The sequence below is a fragment of the Polyergus mexicanus genome, unplaced genomic scaffold (genome assembly GCF_030449975.1).
Source record: "Polyergus mexicanus isolate NDT 795.1 unplaced genomic scaffold, iyPolMexi1.0 SCAF_7, whole genome shotgun sequence".
Taxonomy (NCBI): Eukaryota; Metazoa; Arthropoda; class Insecta; order Hymenoptera; family Formicidae; genus Polyergus; species Polyergus mexicanus.
In genome coordinates, this window is record NW_027223327.1 from 3,523,524 (window position 1) to 3,542,701 (window position 19,178).

The window sequence follows — 19,178 nt, forward strand, 5'->3', positions numbered from 1 at the left end:
ATTAATATTATAATATTATATTATAATATTATATTATTCTATATAATATTATTTTTGGAAATTATAGAATAATGTTATATAATTTTTTAATTCTCTTTAGGCGATTTCACAAATGTGAAATTTGAAATAGAAACAAAAACTGAAATATATGCATATCTTTGTAAAAGAATTATGCCACTTTAGCATGATATACATATATGCTTGATTATCAGAAAGCATTTATATTATGAGCGTTCTTATAAAACTTTCCGAATGAAAAATTTTATGCGATTCGGTATTAAGGCCAATTATAAAATTTCTCTATAATTTATCCCTCGATAAATGATACTTTCTTACGGAGATCGATGCCTCTTTCGCGATTCCTGGCGGCTGGCATCGAGAACATGTATCAATTTACTCTGGAAATTGTCTAGGTTGCGTATTCGGTACGTGATGCCGGCAGCGCACCTGACACTGCGCGAGGAGGACGTGGTGCGATTGACCTTGGAGTTTCTCCACAGCCGTGATCTTCACATCTCGCAGCTCTCACTCGAGCGCGAGACTGGCGTGATAAACGGCCAATACAGCGACGACGTACTCTTTCTTCGCCAGCTAATCCTCGATGGACAATGGGACGACGTGCTCGAGTTCATCCAACCATTGGAGGCGCTCTCGGATTTCGACATGAGGAAATTTACGTATTCGATCCTGCGTCACAAGTACGTCGAGCTACTATGCATCAAATCCGAAGCAAACGTCATCGCCGCCGGCACCAACGGCAGTGTCGACAACGCTGTGGAAGAGGTCGTCAAGGTGTTGAATGATCTTGAAAAAGTCGCGCCTTCCAAAGAAGAGTACAGCAGTCTATGTCTATTGCTTACTTTACCGCGACTGACGGATCATCTGCAGTACAAAGATTGGAACCCCAGCAACGCTAGGGTGCAATGTTTCCGCGAGGTTCATCCTCTAGTAGAGAAATTTCTACCGGGCGACAGGAAGAGTATCGACTCCGCGCATCCGATCACCTCGGCGAAAAACGATCGACTTATTCAGCTTATTATCAAGGGCATCTTGTATGAGTCCTGCGTTAATTACTGCCAAGCAAAAGCTACTGGGTCGAAAGAGAGCGAACAGGTAACTTTTATTTTGTAATTTTTTATCTTTATAGTTTATTGTATCTTATTGGAATTATACTATCATTAAAAGAATCTGGTAGAAATTTAATAGAATCAATTCTGAAATTACATTGACGTTACAATTATTTCCCCATATATAGATGTAGATTATATACAATAATTACAATCTGATTATTTCAGATACTCTCTTTTTCGAAATGTTTTATACATTTTAATATATTTTATACATTTAATTTTATTTTATTTCTGTATATTATGTTACAGGTAGAGATGAGTTTCTCGAGGCTGCTGGACGGGTCTGTAGGCTTTAGCGATTCGGACTTAAGTTTACTCTCATGGCTTCAAAGTATACCCTCTGAAACATTCGCTGTACCCTTCGCGCAAAGAACTCTGAACGTCGACGTGGAGCGCCTAGAGAGACCCTCTCTAGAGACCTCGTGGACGGAGCATATGCTGATAACGCCGATAAAACCGAAAACCTTTCCGCACAGCGCTATGCCGTTCACCAGACCGAGATCCGCCGCGGACATGATGTCTCGTAGTTTAGTACCGGCTCTAGAGGCCGGTTTCGGGCCCAGAAGTCCCGGATCTAAGAATACGGCCATACCATCCGCGGCGCTCATGGCGCTGTCCATTGGTGACGTGAATCCGATGTCCAGATCGTCCTTCGCTAGCTTCCACCTGACCGGCTTCAAGAACAACAAACTGATGAATACTAGCGTCGATAGGCTCTTCGAGAACGAGGGTGACGTCTTCCTCAGCTCGAATTACGCCGAGTTCCAACAGTTACCTTCGATACAAGAGACTCTGACGAATATTCAACCTAAAGCTCCACCGAGGACGAGAGGACACTCCAAAAGCCCCGATGGTAAGATTATAAAGTATATAATATTATAGCATTTTAAACATTTTAAATTATAGTTGCGTATATATATATATATATATATATATATATATATATATATATACTAGAATATTACTTATAGAAAATTTTGAGAAAATTACTGATTTTTAATTCTGATCATAATTATTTGATAGCAAAAATCTTAAATTTGTAAAGTTCTGATTTATTATTTTAATTAATTTTTTTAATTTCACAATTAACGAATTGTTTTGTTAAATAAAGTTCCATATCACACCTTAAAAGTTTAAAATCATTTCGTAATAACAGGTGTGGAAATGGACCCTTCAGTAACATCCACGCCAGAACGTAGAGTGGCTGGCAGGGAATCGCCTGCGCTCTCGACCGCCAGGAGTTCCAGAAGAGATTCTTTGGCGGAGAAGCCTACTGGAGTCACGACCAAAATTACAGAACCGACCGCGATCCCAGTTAGAGCGGTGGTAGCTCCTGGCGACCATCTCGAACAAAGTTATAACGGTGGGCTGTTTAAGGAGTACCAGAAGCAGAAACAGAGATTGCAGGAAACCATTCAGCAAAAGGAAAGGGAGAGAGACGAATTAGTTAGGCAACTATCGGCACCGTTACCCATGCAAGTAGCTGATAATAGACTACAAGGAGAAGGGTGAGTGATTATTATTTTTATATTTCTAATATTTTATTAGCAAATTGCAACAAAGTTATTGCAGACATGAAATGAAGAAAAATCAATTATTTTAGGTAGAATTTTAATATTATTTTAATATTAATTTTTATACAAAAAAAAAAAAATAACTTTAAGAAAGGAAAAAATTAAATAAGAGAAAGTTTGCTATTTATAATTCTTAAAAACTTCCAGAAAGAAATTTGTTTCTAATTAATAAAGGATTAAAAAATATGCAGTTTAAAAAATTGTACAGTATGTTTGAAGTGTCAGAAAACTTTTTGCGTTAGAAAATTGCGGATTATATTTACATTATTTAATTATGCTCGTCGCATTAATACAATGGTATGTACAATTAGTATCGTCTATATCTCTATATCTATGAAATAACTCTGTTGCACTGAATGCATTCAATCAAAAGATGATGGAGTACATTGCATTCTCCAATAGATGGCGATAGCGAATGCCTTTGTTGCGTTTATTATGGTAAAACATATGCCACAACAATAGTAGTTCAGATTTAGACAGATTTAGATCATAATGTCGATCAAAATAGCGTTACCCTAATGCAAGGATTGATCGGAAACTGATTATTTTAACTGTTTAGTATCGATCTCTCATGCTGTTTTTCGAAGCAAGAACTTACGTTTCAGTCTTACTTTTTATTAAATAGAATCTTGATTAAGTCTTGTCATGAGGAATTAATCTTGCCTTAAAAATTTATTATATAAATATTAAAATATTTATATATAATATCTCCATCTAATATATCTTTCTTTCATATTTATTAAAATATTTGAAATAATTAAACAAATTATTTAAAATTGATTATCTAGAGATCCCAAAATTTTTATTTTAAAATAATGTAACTCAAACATTGAAGCTTTGATCTCATGAAATGATTCTAACGTATTTTCATTGATATGCTGTTTCACAATCGAGGTAACCTTCGAGTAAGCGAACATTATTCATCGAAAGATCGATGTCACAATCGAAATTAGAATTCGATCACGGTTCATTGGCATCGACCGCTAACATTGTGCCCGAACCGGATACCGGATGCATACAAATATATACCGCATAAAATCATGACCCTATACAATTTCGCCATTGATCTCGCTCTATCTGTGATTCACGCGCATACTTCCACCATACATATTTATGGTTGCATTGTCCCATTCATACACGTGACTGTATTCTGTAAAATATGCATAAAACGTGCAAATTTTATACTTAGACCTGATTTGAATATTTACGTACATTTTATATATATATATATATATATACATTTGCATTTATATAAATTAAACAACTTTGAATTAAAAAAAGAATCGTGTCCTTCTAATTTAAAATCAAATACGATGTACACGATATAAAAATTTCAGATGTAAAATATAGTAAATATGAATTAATATAATTATTTACATATTAATAATTATATTATTTTAACTTATACTTTATTTATATAATTTAAATCAAAATTTTAGTTTACAATGTTTATAATTTCTAGTAGCAAAATCGTTATCGGTTGTTTTTCATCTGCAATTTATGATGTCTTTAGCTAAATTGAAAGAGACCTTAGAATATTCGTGCATTACGAGAAGTTTTCCAAGTATTAACTATTCAATCGTGTCTTTAAATAAATAGTATTTTTTTCATTATATATAGTAATAAAATACAGTTCTACGAACGCGCCAATGAGACTGGTTAGCAGTCGCATTGACGTTTTCGAGGAATGAGTCGAGAAATTAACTTGGTCCAAAGAAGCCTCAAGTGTCCAGGCACTTCGTTAGCAGCGAAATACGGCGTATTTAGATGGCTATGTTTCGCGATCGAGATAGAGGCCAAATGGGAGCCCTTGATCCTTTGACGAGTTCAACAAACGTGGTTATTCTTGATGATTTGCTAGATTTATCGAACGATGGGTTCCGTTTTCAATGACGTATATATAAAGCTATTTGTAAAATACATATTTTTTCGAAATATACAATACGGCTGGAAAGTAATGTTTGTTTTTATGTAAACTAATTCTCGAAATTATTTCGAATTATTTGATAAATTTGGTAACGTGGAAAATTGGAGAAATTTTTACTTAATTTAACGTCAGCAAATTAAAAATATATAAAATACAGATATGTATTACGCTTAAAAAAAAATATGAGTCTTCAAAAAATATTTAAACCAGTGTAAAACAAAATTTCAAAAATATAAATATTCTTAAAAATAAATATGCAATATTATTTAAAGAAATTCTAATTTTAATTACTTGAATGAATTTAAATAACAGCATGAAAAAAATATCTTTTAGAACATCTATAAAGAAGCTTGAAAATAAAATAGATTATAAAATTTAAATCCACGCACAATTATATAAGAATGACATTAATTGTTAATATCAGTTTTTTGTAATAATTTAATTTTCACTATCCATTACTCACAACTAAGCGTTATCATATTCAGAAATATCGCTGAGGCAACATATACTTTTACCGTCGATTGTTCACGGAGCTGTAACACGTCGAATTTTTATAACAAAAAGAGAAATTACTTGGTTCGATGTATGAAATCGAATGACGCCAAAGAGACGGATACTCTTGACACATCGGTGAGACTCTTGGTTCGCAGTCACCTACTTGCGCGTATACGGCGAGATGCAGCACGTAATTAGAACGCGCGAGCGGCCGTCATTGGTAACAAACGAGGCTTTGTTGAAACATCATCGGAATACGAAGTAATCGCGATACGGTCTCTCTCCTTCTCTCGAATTAAAGAGCCTCGTTTAACATTGAATACTCCAGGTGTTATGGGTTAAAGATGAATAAAAATCTATCTTAAATAAAATCATCGTTTCACAGCGATGAGTTAGTTTATTTGTTATATAAGTTTTAATTGTGTTATATTGAAAGTGCGATTATGTAATTGTATTAATTAATTTCTTTTAACGCTCTGCAAACTTATATAATAAATAAACTCATCGATGTGGAACAATACTCATAGTTTGCGAACATATATTCACGATCGCGTTATTAGAAATTACAAAAGCACACTTACAAAAGCATGCACAGTAACACATTCCGGAGCAAGTGAAAACTTGTTGATTGCAAGCGAATAAAAGATCATAAAAAGAAAAAGACGGATCAAGAATTTATTATTTAATGACACCAAAATATTATTTTGCGCATCGACGATATAAAATCCTACGCGTGATTTTAAGAAAGCAGAACGGAGAATTTCTTTGCCAATTGTATAGACTGCGCAAGCAACGCTATTTGAAAATTCATTGGAATTCGTGTTTGTTTCTGATATAAGGCAGAAAGTGTAGCGATACTCGCAGGCTGTTGTGTGAAATTGAATATAATTCGCGTGTATCACTTCAACTGCGAGAAATAACTGTGAGACGCTCGTAGCTTCTGTCTCTTGAAGCGGAACATCTGCCAGATGTTCCTCCTCGAAAGCGATTGTTCGCGCGATCGTATGTGCTCTTCTTTCTCGAAAGTTATTCAATGCAACCGAAAGTAGTATAAATTAATAAAAAAAGTTCTGCTAATGTTTATTTTCTCTCTTACATTTAAAAAATATACATTTATGTATTTTATCTTAAGATTTTCGAATATAATAATGTACAATAGATATTTCAAATATCTTAATATTTGAAGATTTATTATATATTTATTATTTATTTTATTATACAGTTTTTTAAAATTGATTAAACAGAAATATAAAAACAACAATTTAAATACTTTTAAAAATTAATTATAGAAATTATTCTTGCGTAATTATTTTAAATATTATTACATCGTTTATACTGATGCTAAATATCAATTAAACAAAGTCTGAAGAAATTTGTCTAATATGTCATATAACGATGCAAAATAATATTTTTCGCGACTCGTTAGATTTAACGAATCACGCAGATTATTACATTCGGTTCTTGAGTGACTGTATTTAAATCGAACTTCCTGCACGATCTCGTTATCTAATCGTAACACCTCCTGCGTCATATTACCATTCACCTATAATCGTTCTCGATGTTCTTTTCCTCAACTTTCTATTTTTTATTAAAATGTGCGAAAGGGAGCGAGTAATATCGACACGCTATTTACTCTGCGAAAATACTGGACCGCGTTTTTCCCCCTTATTTTTCATCTATCTCCGCATTTGCGTTTGCGAACTTCCTTTAAAGAGCTTGTGTGAAACTTTCTACGCTTCTCGCGGTTGCGCCGCGCCGCTTGTCAGCGTCAGCTGATCGCCGTGAATGCACCGCGTGCGCGTGCAAGCCACCGCGAATCAAAGCGGGCCCTGATAGGCTTTGTTATTACGAGCGGAGCTGGAGCCGACAGAACTCGGACGAGCTCAGTCAGAGTTTAATGCCGCTGCCAGGCGGAATCGTAGTTAGTCGCCACCGCCGCCGCCATCGCCGCCGTTGTAGCTCGTGATACTCCATGTCGAGTCGCCTAGTCGGCCAGTATCGGTCCGGTATCGTCCGTAATTGCAACCGTGCAACATACCGCTTGTATTTCTCGAATGCAATAAAACGAGCGCGAATTCCGTGGATTCCCGAACGGTCAAGTCGGATTCGTCTTATCTTTTTTTTTCTTTTTTTCCGTTTCGCGGTGCCAAGAGAGTTCGATCGCCAAGCGCATTCCGATTTAGTTAACGCGGGAGACCCCTCGATCCTCGCGACTTGATTTCGACGCATTCGTTGGCGGAATCGCTCGCGCAAAGGGAGTCTCTCGTGGCGCGATGAAGGTGTGAAGTCGCGATTTGCGACGGCCAGGAAGCATGATTTATCACAAACCAACGACGCCGCGATTCCGTATCGCCGAACGGATCTGCGTGCAGCCTCCTAACAATCGGCCGATTTATAGTAAACAGAACAGTCACAGCAGCACGTGCAGCCTCAGAAGCGTTGGTTCCACGCCGCCATGCATAAGCCGGTAAATACTATTCGTTTAGTCAGTTTAGTCCACTGACATATTTGCTGCGATATATTTATTCAACAGAATTAGATATTCCAGCGATTCGAAAAATATTAAATAAATAATAAATTAAAAATTTAATCTTAAAAGTTTAATAAAATTCGGAGATAATTCAATTTCTATTAGCATTTAATATATTTAGAGAACAAATACTTTAAAAATTATTTCTTAAATTATCTATGCTCGCAGGTATATTTAGAGCTGCCAATTTATTAATTTGTAATCTTTTTTAAAATGATAGCTTTAAATATACCTGAGCATATAAATTATTAAAGAAATCATTTTTGAAATATTTAATAATAATATGATATCACGCGATTTTTAGGTTGATTAATGATAAATATAATTTATGCAGTTTTATAATTTGTTATATTATAATCATCATATAATAATTCGCATGTATATGCTTCTATATGTTTATTAATATTGGCAACTGTATATTAATAAAGAAAATAATTAATAATTTTAAGTACTAATTAAATATCGCCACGATTTCCACGAATATTTAATCTTTATACTGTACAACTAATAAGAGCTTCGCTAATAATAAAAATTTGAAATTACGTTGAGAGCTCATGTCGCATCGGAAAACGTTACCTCAATTGAGAACGCAGCACGCGCCATGATGCAGCGCGATTTTGTATAACGGTAACGAAAACTGAGCCTTGATCGACTGGAGATTGTTTCAGCGATTTACAAGACATGCCGATAAATCAAACCGTTATATCCAAAAATTGCCAGCTGTTTTATACATCAAATATTATACGAGAGCGATAATATTTGCTTTCAAGCGACGCGAATAATTACGTCAATTTTACGCCAATAAAAAGTTTTGAGAGATTTTAAGAAAGTTAAAATGCCATGATTTTTTTTTTCCAAAAAATTTATATCCAGTTTCGCGCGAATTCACACGCTGCTCATGCATAAGTCACTTATAAGAGATAATTCCTAATCCCTTGTATATGCACTGCCGGAAGATGCGAGTGTAAATTCGAAGAGGTCAAGAGACGGCTATGTTAGTAGTCGGAGAATAATAACGAATCCCGATAAATCACGTCTCGCTTGAATAATCGAGAGAACCTCGTAACTTTTCGGACTTCTTCATTTCTATTTGATGTACGAAAATCGCGGTCATGGTTAATTCCCAGGCCCACAATCCTCACAAGTGAAAAAGAATAGATGCTTTAACAGGATATAGTAATTATCTATAAAATGATTTGATAAAGAAAATCTTTGTATTCTGAGAAGCAGGAAGAAATATATTATCTATAATAATTTCATTTTACAATTAAAATATATTTGTTTTATTTTCTTAAACAAAAATCGTTAAATAAACATCAATAATCTGTGTTATTTTATATTTAAATTTCAATAATTTACACGTAATTTATTTTTTAATTTATCTCGAAAGTCATCCATGAATCTCGAACTTTTCCTCGGTAAAAAATGTAAATTTTCGGACTTATGACTGTCTGCTTCAGATTCGGACGTGTTTTATGTGTCCAGCAATTATACGCAGTTATTGCGTGTAACATGTGATCTCTGGCTGGATTTATGCCAGCTTAGCAGCGAGATTACCGGTCGGGACGGAAAATGTCAAGAAATGGGAGGTTAAAAGTGACAGACGCGATTGTAGCAGTCCCGGCCGTAAATTCCTCTCGCTTTCAAGAGAATTTATGATTGCGTGTATGAGATTGACGAGACTTGAGTGCCGTCGGGAATTATTCGCGTTTATTTTGGCATTTGCAGCATAAAGCAGCCATTGGGCAGCAAAGGACCTTCTCCGGTTCACACGAGTACACCTGTCCGATCTGGAATCCAGTCGCCGAAGCCTACGATCAATGGATCAGATCCAATCGCGTAAGTTCTCACATGCTACATCGCCGTAAAAATCTTTCTTTAATCCTGCTGTGAAGCGTAAGCGAAAATTTATGGCTCTATCAAAGGTTGCTTCATCTAATATATTAGTAGTGCTTACAGTGAATGGCTTTCTTTCTGATCCCCCGCGGCAATATATTCTTAAATCCCTTTCAGTTTATTTTTTCAAATTTTGTGTTTGTTAATTAACGAATATATTTAATTTTTATCCTTTTTTTGTTATTATATATGTTGTATTCATATATTTATTATATTTTTCTATTTTTTTTTTATATTATTTATATCTTCCTATTTCTTTCTGTAAAATTATTTATTTTTACAACGTGAGCATATATTAATTGTTGCAGCAGACAAAACTCGATGTCAGGTGGCATTTATGACTCAAGGGTATCGGAGGGACATTATGATATCATCAAACCAAAGGTAAGCCAATTGCTAAACTATCTATTTTATATCTATAAATCTCTGATTATTTTAATTTTCAAGAGTGTAATATTGCATTTATAGCGTTAAATTGTTTAATACGATAATTATATATATATATATACTCATTCGATTATCATGAACATTAATCGTAAGCATGCCGATCACCACAACTCATATGGTTATTTTATCACCATATTTATGATAATGTACCAGTTGTCTCGTCGTTATAAAAATTGCACGTTATCTCATCACTCGCAAGCTTTCTATCCGTCTCTCCTTATTTCCGTCGACTCTGACGTAAAATCTATAACTTGTTTATAGTATTATTCGCCAGAGAAACCGGCTTTTGCACACATTTTCCGTAAATCGATTAAAATACCGGGCACGTAAAGTCACTCTCTAAATCTTCCTGTGTATAGTTTCCGGTGTAACTAAAGAAATTTTAAGCTTGTTACCGCATCTCCCATCAATTTTGCAGTAGGAGTTTAATAAACAATATAAAAGACTCATATGTCGATAAATATCTAACGGGATATCGCGTATAAATCTGAATAATTATGAATGATAATTGCCGAATTTTTTTAGAAGATTTGTTGGAATTATTATAAGCTTAAAATTATCTCACTTTATAAATTGGATATCACAAAGCAAAAAAATTCATCTTATATATATATATATAAGTATATATATAAAAAAAATTTATTTTGTAATTTCTCATGTTAGTATATGTAAATATGAATTTTTCCAGTTGTTTATAAAAAGTATATAGATTCTCCATCTTATTGCTGATCTATTTATGGCTTAATTCTCTTCTCGTTATTGATTAGTCGTGGTTATTAAGAAATTGTCAATTGAACATCGTAATTGTCTCAACTGTCAATTAGCTATGGGATAATCTTCCGTATGCTCTTCTTTTGACTCGATGAACCTTATTTGTCGTTATATTTTTTATTATATTCTGCTTGTCCACTCACATTTTTGAAACGTATTTTTATATCGAACATTTTTATGACTTTTTTTAAATATGTTATTAATATGTTAATTTTTTATATTACTTCAAAATCTGCGTATACATATAATATTGATCTAAAATTTCTCGTTCTTATCTCTCTCTCTCGATTTATTGCATTAATGTTTTTCGAATACGCGATTTGATTCATGTTCATATGCAATATAAAATTGCGTATTTCCGCGCGATATAATACAACAATAGTACAGTATTAGTCAAAAATTTGCATGTCAATTGCTGTTTCTATTCTCGATATGTCGGAAATGTAATAGTGATAAAAAAAGAGCCAAATAACGGCTCATTTGCTACGAACAAAAGTAATGAATGAGCAAATGATGCCATTCGGCAACAAATTTCCTCGGAACGTGCTTTTTCAGGGGAATAACAATGAATGTTTACATTTGACTTTAATTTATATCATATTTTTCTTCTGTCCTTGCACCACGCGCGTACATATAATTCCTGTTATCTGCTTAATCTTGAAATCACAATATACATAGTATGACTGATGAATTCACGTGAGAAATTGATTTACAATTATTTAAACTTTCAATAATTTTTAATAATTTGTATTCTGTTACAAGAAAAAATTGTTTTTTTATAACGTATGAATTTTGATAATTTTCTACGAACAAAATCCGTGTTATTATAACATTAATTTGTCTTGGATATGTGAAGTATATTTTTGTGACTAGCTGCATTGATGAGAGAAGCAGTATTAAATGATAAGATCGAAAAGTTTATCTTTTTGCAAAAGAAATATATTGCTGCTCTGGATTAAGCGACCTCGATATCGATGCGATCACATTATGTAACATAATAATTCCGCGGAAGTGCCGTGACGTCAACTAGGTGCGGATAAGCTCGGTGGCTATAAACTATAAACCACGCATTTTATAATTCTTGGTGCATCACTTGGACTTGTTAAATATCAAAGACGGATTATTATCATTTCCGCTACTCTTTTAATGCGTATTTACCGATTTTTACCATTGCCATGTCTTACTTAAAATGCTTATTTGTCATTCACGAGATGCGAGAGAGTCTGGTTGGTCCAGTTACTTTTTTCTTTTATTCGCGTAAAAAGCACATCGTCAGCAACAGGAGTGTAATATATCAAACTGTCGGAGAACAGCGGAAGCTACGGTAACTATAACAAAGATTGAAACGTTGTGTTTGCATAAGTGTGTCGCAGCTTACCAATTCTTCAGTTTCATCCATTTGTCTTTGTATGATCAATCCAATGAATTGCGGATCGGCTATAGAAGTTCATGTTGACATACCTCGTGAATATCCATTCGCGTTCTACATTCCTCGTACGCATTTAAGATTTTTGCGTCATAAATACATCAACAGTGTGCTCGATTCTCGAATTAATAAAGACAATAGTTGCAGGCGGTTTCTCTTTAGTGAAAATTTAATTATTGAATTATGACTACACGTAAAATATTTACCGCATTATATTTTCAACAATATATATAATCCAATATATATAATCTTTTGCAATTTAAGTTATTTTAAATTTTAATATTTTATTTTAACAATTTATATTAAAGTTATTTAATGATTGTTTTTTTTAAATATAAGTTAATTTGGGAAGGAGATTTTATGTGAAATTGATTAACGTTCCACAAATAAACTGCAGTGGATAATGCAATAATCCGACGAGACCTTTGAACACCTACACTCGAAATTCTAATGCCCATTCTCGTCCGATGTTAGATTATGTTGACGCTAATGACGCAGCTGCGGAATGCAAATGCACGTAAATACATAAGAACGCCGATGTTATCATCGTGTTGCCGCATACAATTAGAAGACGCGTCGTGTTATTGACAAAAATGGCATTCCGTGGGCGCATTTCCGAGATTTTTCGATCGTCATCCGATAATTATGTAGAGGCTACCTCATGGTCGTTAGTATTTATAAAATCAAAGCCGTGAAATAAAGCTAATTTGAATTAGACGAGTGGTCTAATCGAGCCTGAAGCGTGCGTGCTCCTCCAAAATTTTCAAGCTCTTTTATAGACGTAACAATTGACACGTGGACTCACGTTTGTAACGTGACACGCGTGTTTGTGCAAGTTTTTTCAAAGGGGAGGGGGGGGGTGTACCCTTTTTTGACGTATGAAGCCGCTATTTATCTTCAATTGTCAAGGTGAACAGGCCACCACTTCTTCGTGTAGGTGTCAAAGAGAAGCCAGGTAACTTGATAACCCGCAAACATGCGCGCGTTTCCTTCTTACAGTACGTGACTTGCAACCGATCACCGGTTGCAATATGCGCGATAAAATTTTACGATTGTGGCACTATATTTCGTGACGGTTTTATTCTCAGAAGGATCAGATGTTCTTATGATGTATTAAGTGCAACATCCTTCGAGAGGATTAAATTTCATTCTGCATTTTTTAAATTGTATAAAGAAATTTTATATTTAAATAAAAAATTATATATTTAATATTTATACATATATAATTATTATAATTACGATGAAATTAAAATATTTGCATTAAATGTGATTAATGCGATAACAATTTGTATTCGCAGTAATTTTAATTAATTTATTAATTCATATGTATAATTAAATCTCTTTTCAGACAAAAATTATATTGCTTTCGTCCAATCATAAATTAACCTGTTTTTATATAGAATGTTGAATTTGTAGCATTGCTGTTATAGTTTACAAAAATCTTATTCGCGTAACGGTGCGGTATGCAAATACAGCTGCAATCCATTCTGTGCATGTTGTCCCTATGGAGTACAACGCAATTGTAGCTCCATCTTGTCGGTTATATGAAAGAATGATTCTACACATTCACCGGAGAGATATTATACTCTTAAATATCTCCTCTGCCTTCCCGTTAATCAGGAGTAGATAGCGCCAGCCAATAACAGTTGTTAATAAAAATATTCCAGAATGAATATTAATCATATTATATTTGATGAATTCCATACGAGAGAATCTCTTTTTGTCTTTCAACTTTATTCGGTGAAAATATAATTATAGAAATTTCGAATATGTATCGTATTGAGATTTTATTATAAGAGAGAAAACAAATAATAAAAATATAATTATATTATTTTTAAATAAAATAAATTATAATATACACGTATGAAAAAAGGTATTTTATATTTAAAAGAATTTTTTAATTTTTTCTCTTTTATGATTTTTTTGCCTTTTTGTTTTATCTTTATATGTTTCTTGAATTATATTTTATAAACTGATTTATTTATATGCTTTAGTTTTCTTTTTAACAAACAAAATTCGTGATATTCGTCTGTGTTTTTTATATATGAAAAATCATACTATTTTTTCCTTTGAAAGGCACGCGAACCGTTGTTTACATGGACTGGGAATGAGTCATTTGCCATTCTAGTTCGCAGTGTAATTTGAAACACAAATGTTTTTTCCTTGTACATCCAGATGTGGCATTCAGTGTTACAATAAAAATCGAAATCGTACATCTCGCCAAAAAGAGATGCATAATCAGTTCGAGTTTCATTTCAAGATTGAAAAATTACGGTTTATATTTTATTTATTGATGTACTACATTTGTGAATCTGTCTATTAAACGTTTGATTAATTGCGCGGAGGATACATACTAATAATTATTATAATTGCACTTTATACAATTATAATTGCACTTAATACAAATTTATTTTTTTTCTTTTGATTTTATTTATTTTGTTTTTTGTTAAAGATATAAGAAATAATTGCTTTATATAATTTTCTCTTCTTTACTCGACTCATTGAAGTAATCGGCTTAGGATTACAAAGATTCCGCATAAAATATACAATACGATATCTTATATATACATACAGATCTAAAAAGATTTTTAAACATTTACTATGCGACTTATGATCTTTTCAAAATCATACTTTGAACGCGAACATAGTTTGTTTCTTTCCACGTTGCGAAAGAAAATTATATCAAAGATATGTCAACTTTTAATATGCTGTCAAAGTTTTTGATATATTGCACTGTGCGAGAAAATGGCGATAGTGCAGAGTTCACAGAGATATCACATGATATATTGAGCATCGTCACGATAGCAAAGCCCCATATAATCGCAGAGCGCGCTTTCGTTGGCGACCTGATTCGACCAGGGTCATATCGATGGTTCTTTCGCAGTTTTACGCGACAAACCAAACCCATAAGGTTTGACCTAATATGGATACTTCGCCTTTGAACGAATGGCATACACAAATACATACACACAGATATCGGTGTGGTGGGGATCTCTGCATGACGGAGAACTCCTTCGAGAGGCACCGGGTCTCTCACGTATCGCGGTACCCCAGTGCCTCATCGGACGTGTATTACGACGCACACGCGTTTTCATACAAGCCACGATCGCTCTCCCATCACGTTGCGTGCATGCCGGTCGCTTAACGAACCGCGAAGGTAAAACCGAAAATCCCGAGTCCCTTCACACGTGGTATCGGATTGTGAGTACGGAAGCGTATCGAACGGACAGCAGTATCGGAGAATTAAATTTATCTCGTGACACCATCTGCATATGACATTGTAATGCTATGGGCTTGTTAGCAATTCCATATAAAACTGCAACAAGACACAATATACATATACAGAAACAATTGTCAACGGCCGCTAAATTTTAATTAGAGTATTTAGGGAGTTTAAAAAATTACATATGATTTAAAATTTTTTTTTAATTTTCCAAAGAAAGGAAACAATGAATAATGTGGAAATTTCTTCTATTATCGAATAATATTTTTAATCACTTGAAAGATTACTGCTATTATTACGGTTATGCGGAAGTATTATCAGATTACGACGGAATACATGGTCGATGAGCATCAAGATTAAAACGAGATATTTTCCGTCTTGACATATCAAGTTCGAGAGGTGTTTCTGCAAGCTAATTAGCATCCTGTAGTCGTAAAAATCATTAGGCGAGACAATTCCGAACAAATTCCTACATAAGTGTCCGGAGCAATTATGTGATGCATGAGCGAGGCGCGGAATCTCTATACTTGCGAAGTCGGATATTAAACACTTTACCAAGAGGATATATCCGGAAGACTCGAGAGCACACAAGACTGATCTCTAATTGATTTCACGACGAGAGAGCGTATTCTCTTCATAATTACACGATGTCGACGTCGGCGCATCAACAAGCGGCCATACGTCGCCTCGAGGAGCTCTTCAGGGACGTCAAGTTGGAGCAACTGCACAATAATCCCGAGTTGATCAAGCACGAGATCAAGATCGATAAGTGCTGTGAGGTGCACGGCAAGCACGCCAAGGAGAACTGCTGGAATCGTGGAGGATCTTTCGGTAACGCGACCAGGAAGGATTCCTTCGGACGCCATGACGCTTACAATTACGCCGCCACATCTCCCAGAAGAGGCTCTTTAGGAATGCCGATGTCGCCGCCCAAAAAAGAATTGCATCCTTCAACTTTTCCCAGCACCCTGAGGAAGAATCCTTTAGGATCGTCCATGAGCGCCATCAACAACAACAGGAAGGATCTCTTTTCGAACACCATCGGCGCTTCGCCTCTGCGAAGAGATCCCATCGGTCGCTCCATGGGTTGCCTCAGGAAGGACACCATGTTTAATTACAACTCGCCGCTGAGACGAGATTACGTGGCCAAATCGATGACGAATCTTCAGCGGCCAGGGACGATGAGACGCGACGCTGCCGCTCCGAATTTGGCCAGCCTGTTTGTCGCGACTTCCGGCGATTATCGCGCGAATTTGAGGACCGGCCTTAGCTCGTCGAATGGCGATCTAAAGGCGCGCAGCTGTTCCAACGGGAATCTGAGGAGCTGCCTGGCCGGCTCCAGCGGAAATCTGAAGGGCAATCTGAACGTGACCCTGAGCAACGACCCGTCATCGACGAGTTCAGGCAGCTTGAAAAAGCCGGATGGTAAGTCGGCGATGCCGCTTTCTAGTGGCCGTAGGGGCTCGTACGACCGGCGGCGGCTCTCGACGGATTCTCTGGATAACTTGAAGAGAAACTCGTGGGATCCGGGTCGCAGGGGCTCCTCGGGCTCCTCGGGCGGATGGGACGATCCGATTTGGGAGGAAGGAAGCTTCGCTGCTCAGGTAATGATGAGTTTTGTTTACCCGTCTCGAGTAAGAAAAAGAGAGAGAGACAGGAATCACGTGAAAGGCCGATGATGCCATCGATAAGTAGAAGAGCTGAGTAAGTTGTGTATGCCGTAATATCGTTTTAATAACGCGATTATATATATAGATAGAATTATGAAAGTCCATCGGTGAATGTCGTCGTTCGCGTGAAAAGGATTTGTCATACAAGTAAACTCTGTTATTGCCGCGGTAAAGCTAGGGATCTCGTTATCCGAGACCGATGGATATGAAATGTTTCTGTTGTTTCTGCGTTTTACATTATTCTGCATTCCCACGAGCGACTAGAGAAAATGTATCGGTTTGCTGGCTAGAGAAAACCGGCTGGGGATCGTTACATAGGAAGAAATAAAAATTTATCAGTCCTTGTTAAGGCGATCCTACGCGAGTACGACTCGTATTTATGGTACATGTGACAAACACTGGGGTCTGTTAATGCGTACGCTAAATATTGGGTTGCCATCGTAACAACTATAATTTGTGTAGAAAAATGGAAGAGACCTTGTCGAATTTCGCAGGTTAATCTCATGACGGCTGAAACTTCTAATTTAACTAAAAATTTTAATCTATATTTTTATGTGTGGGATAAAAAATTCTACTATACATGCCATTGGCGTGCGGATAAATATATTGTGAAATCATTTTTAACGTGAAACTCTATAGATTTATCAAGATTAAATCTATATTAATATCTGTTTGCTTTCAGCTAAAATTATATCGTATATATTTTTTGAACAATTTTATTTATATTAATGAAGCATTCTTTTATATTATTAAATAACTACGAGCTTTAGCAGGAAAATTGGTTTCATGTAACACTGAGGAGAGATAAACATTTCTGGCACGTGCTTACGTCACCGGCATGCCTTGCATGGTATGAGAGTGTCACGCGTTAGTCATCGAAACGTTATGATGCTCCGCTAACAAATAGGGGAAATACATCACTGCTCCATTCACTTAAGCCTGGACATATCTAAGATCTATTTGTTCTCGAGAATTATACATTAAATCGTATTTCAGTATTTGATAATCAATAAATGACGCTAACTGATAAATCATTCTTAAAAGAGATATAGCTAAAATTTATATATTTTATAAATATTTAGATTTTGTTTACAAAAGTTACACAATTAAAAAGTGTCAACATGTGCTAGATTTAGAAATCTATTTAGATTATCATTTTAATAAAGGAGGCTCGCATATCTTTTCTATACAATAATTTACATTCTTTTTTAACAAATTAATATATTTTTTATTCCAAAAATAGGAAATGGGAATCTATAAGGTTCTATTGACATGATTTACATGCGGCAAATCGTGATAGATCAAAAAATGTTTTATAGTCGAATACCGTTATTTCACCTTTGTTCGGCAAACACTGGCTGTTACATTGTTACGGTACAACCTGTGTTCTCTCTCTCTGATTATTCGTCCCATAGATGGTTTCGCGGATTTCCTGAAGCAAGTTCCCCACAAAAAAAAAAGACAAAAAAGGGGAGTTATAACCTACGCACAGTATTCGGCCCTGAGCGGTAGCCTACGCTCTCGCATCAACGAGATTGATAGTTCACATTTTTGCAAACGAATCTCTCCTTCCCCGCTTCCTTCCTCTATCAACGCTTGATTATATTTTGTATAATATGATCTACGCAGTTATACATCAGCGCACTCGATATGGTCACTTCCGAATAAGAGTTTGAAATCGTCTTATTATATCACTAAATTAATTTATCAGGAATTTATGTATTCTCTTATTTATTCTCATACTTGTGTGAAATAATTTATTAATGGCAATATTAAAAAGACTGTAATATTACAATAAGCTTTTGTCAGGTTTAGAAAATATGAACTTTTTCAAGTTAAACTTTAAAAAATAAAAAAGATCTACTGCTTTCTTATATTTTTTAGATTTTTTATAACATAATACTGTAGAAGAGATATTAGTATTTTTATTATATTCTTTACTTTTTTTAAATACATTTTCAATTTTTTTTAATAAGCTTATATTTATTTTCTAATATATTTTTTTTATAATTGCAAAAAATAATATTACATCAATAATTACATTATTTATATTACATTATTAAGTCTCAAGAGAGAAATAATAGAGTTT

At 34.8% G+C, this 19,178-nt stretch overlaps 1 protein-coding gene across 3 annotated transcripts in view; it reads left to right on the plus strand.

Annotated features, from left to right (window-relative positions):
• Nucleotides 1–19,178, plus strand: part of LOC138935207 (WD repeat-containing protein 47) — a 59,567-nt gene that overhangs the window by 13,774 nt on the left and 26,615 nt on the right. For all 3 annotated transcript variants that reach the window (XM_070299648.1, XM_070299649.1, XM_070299650.1), the window contains 5 exons: nucleotides 414–1,113; nucleotides 1,380–1,983; nucleotides 2,287–2,638; nucleotides 9,385–9,495; nucleotides 9,861–9,936. In XM_070299648.1, the coding sequence (XP_070155749.1) occupies nucleotides 414–1,113; nucleotides 1,380–1,983; nucleotides 2,287–2,638; nucleotides 9,385–9,495; nucleotides 9,861–9,936 (1,843 nt within the window). The remainder of the gene's footprint in view (nucleotides 1–413; nucleotides 1,114–1,379; nucleotides 1,984–2,286; nucleotides 2,639–9,384; nucleotides 9,496–9,860; nucleotides 9,937–19,178) is intronic.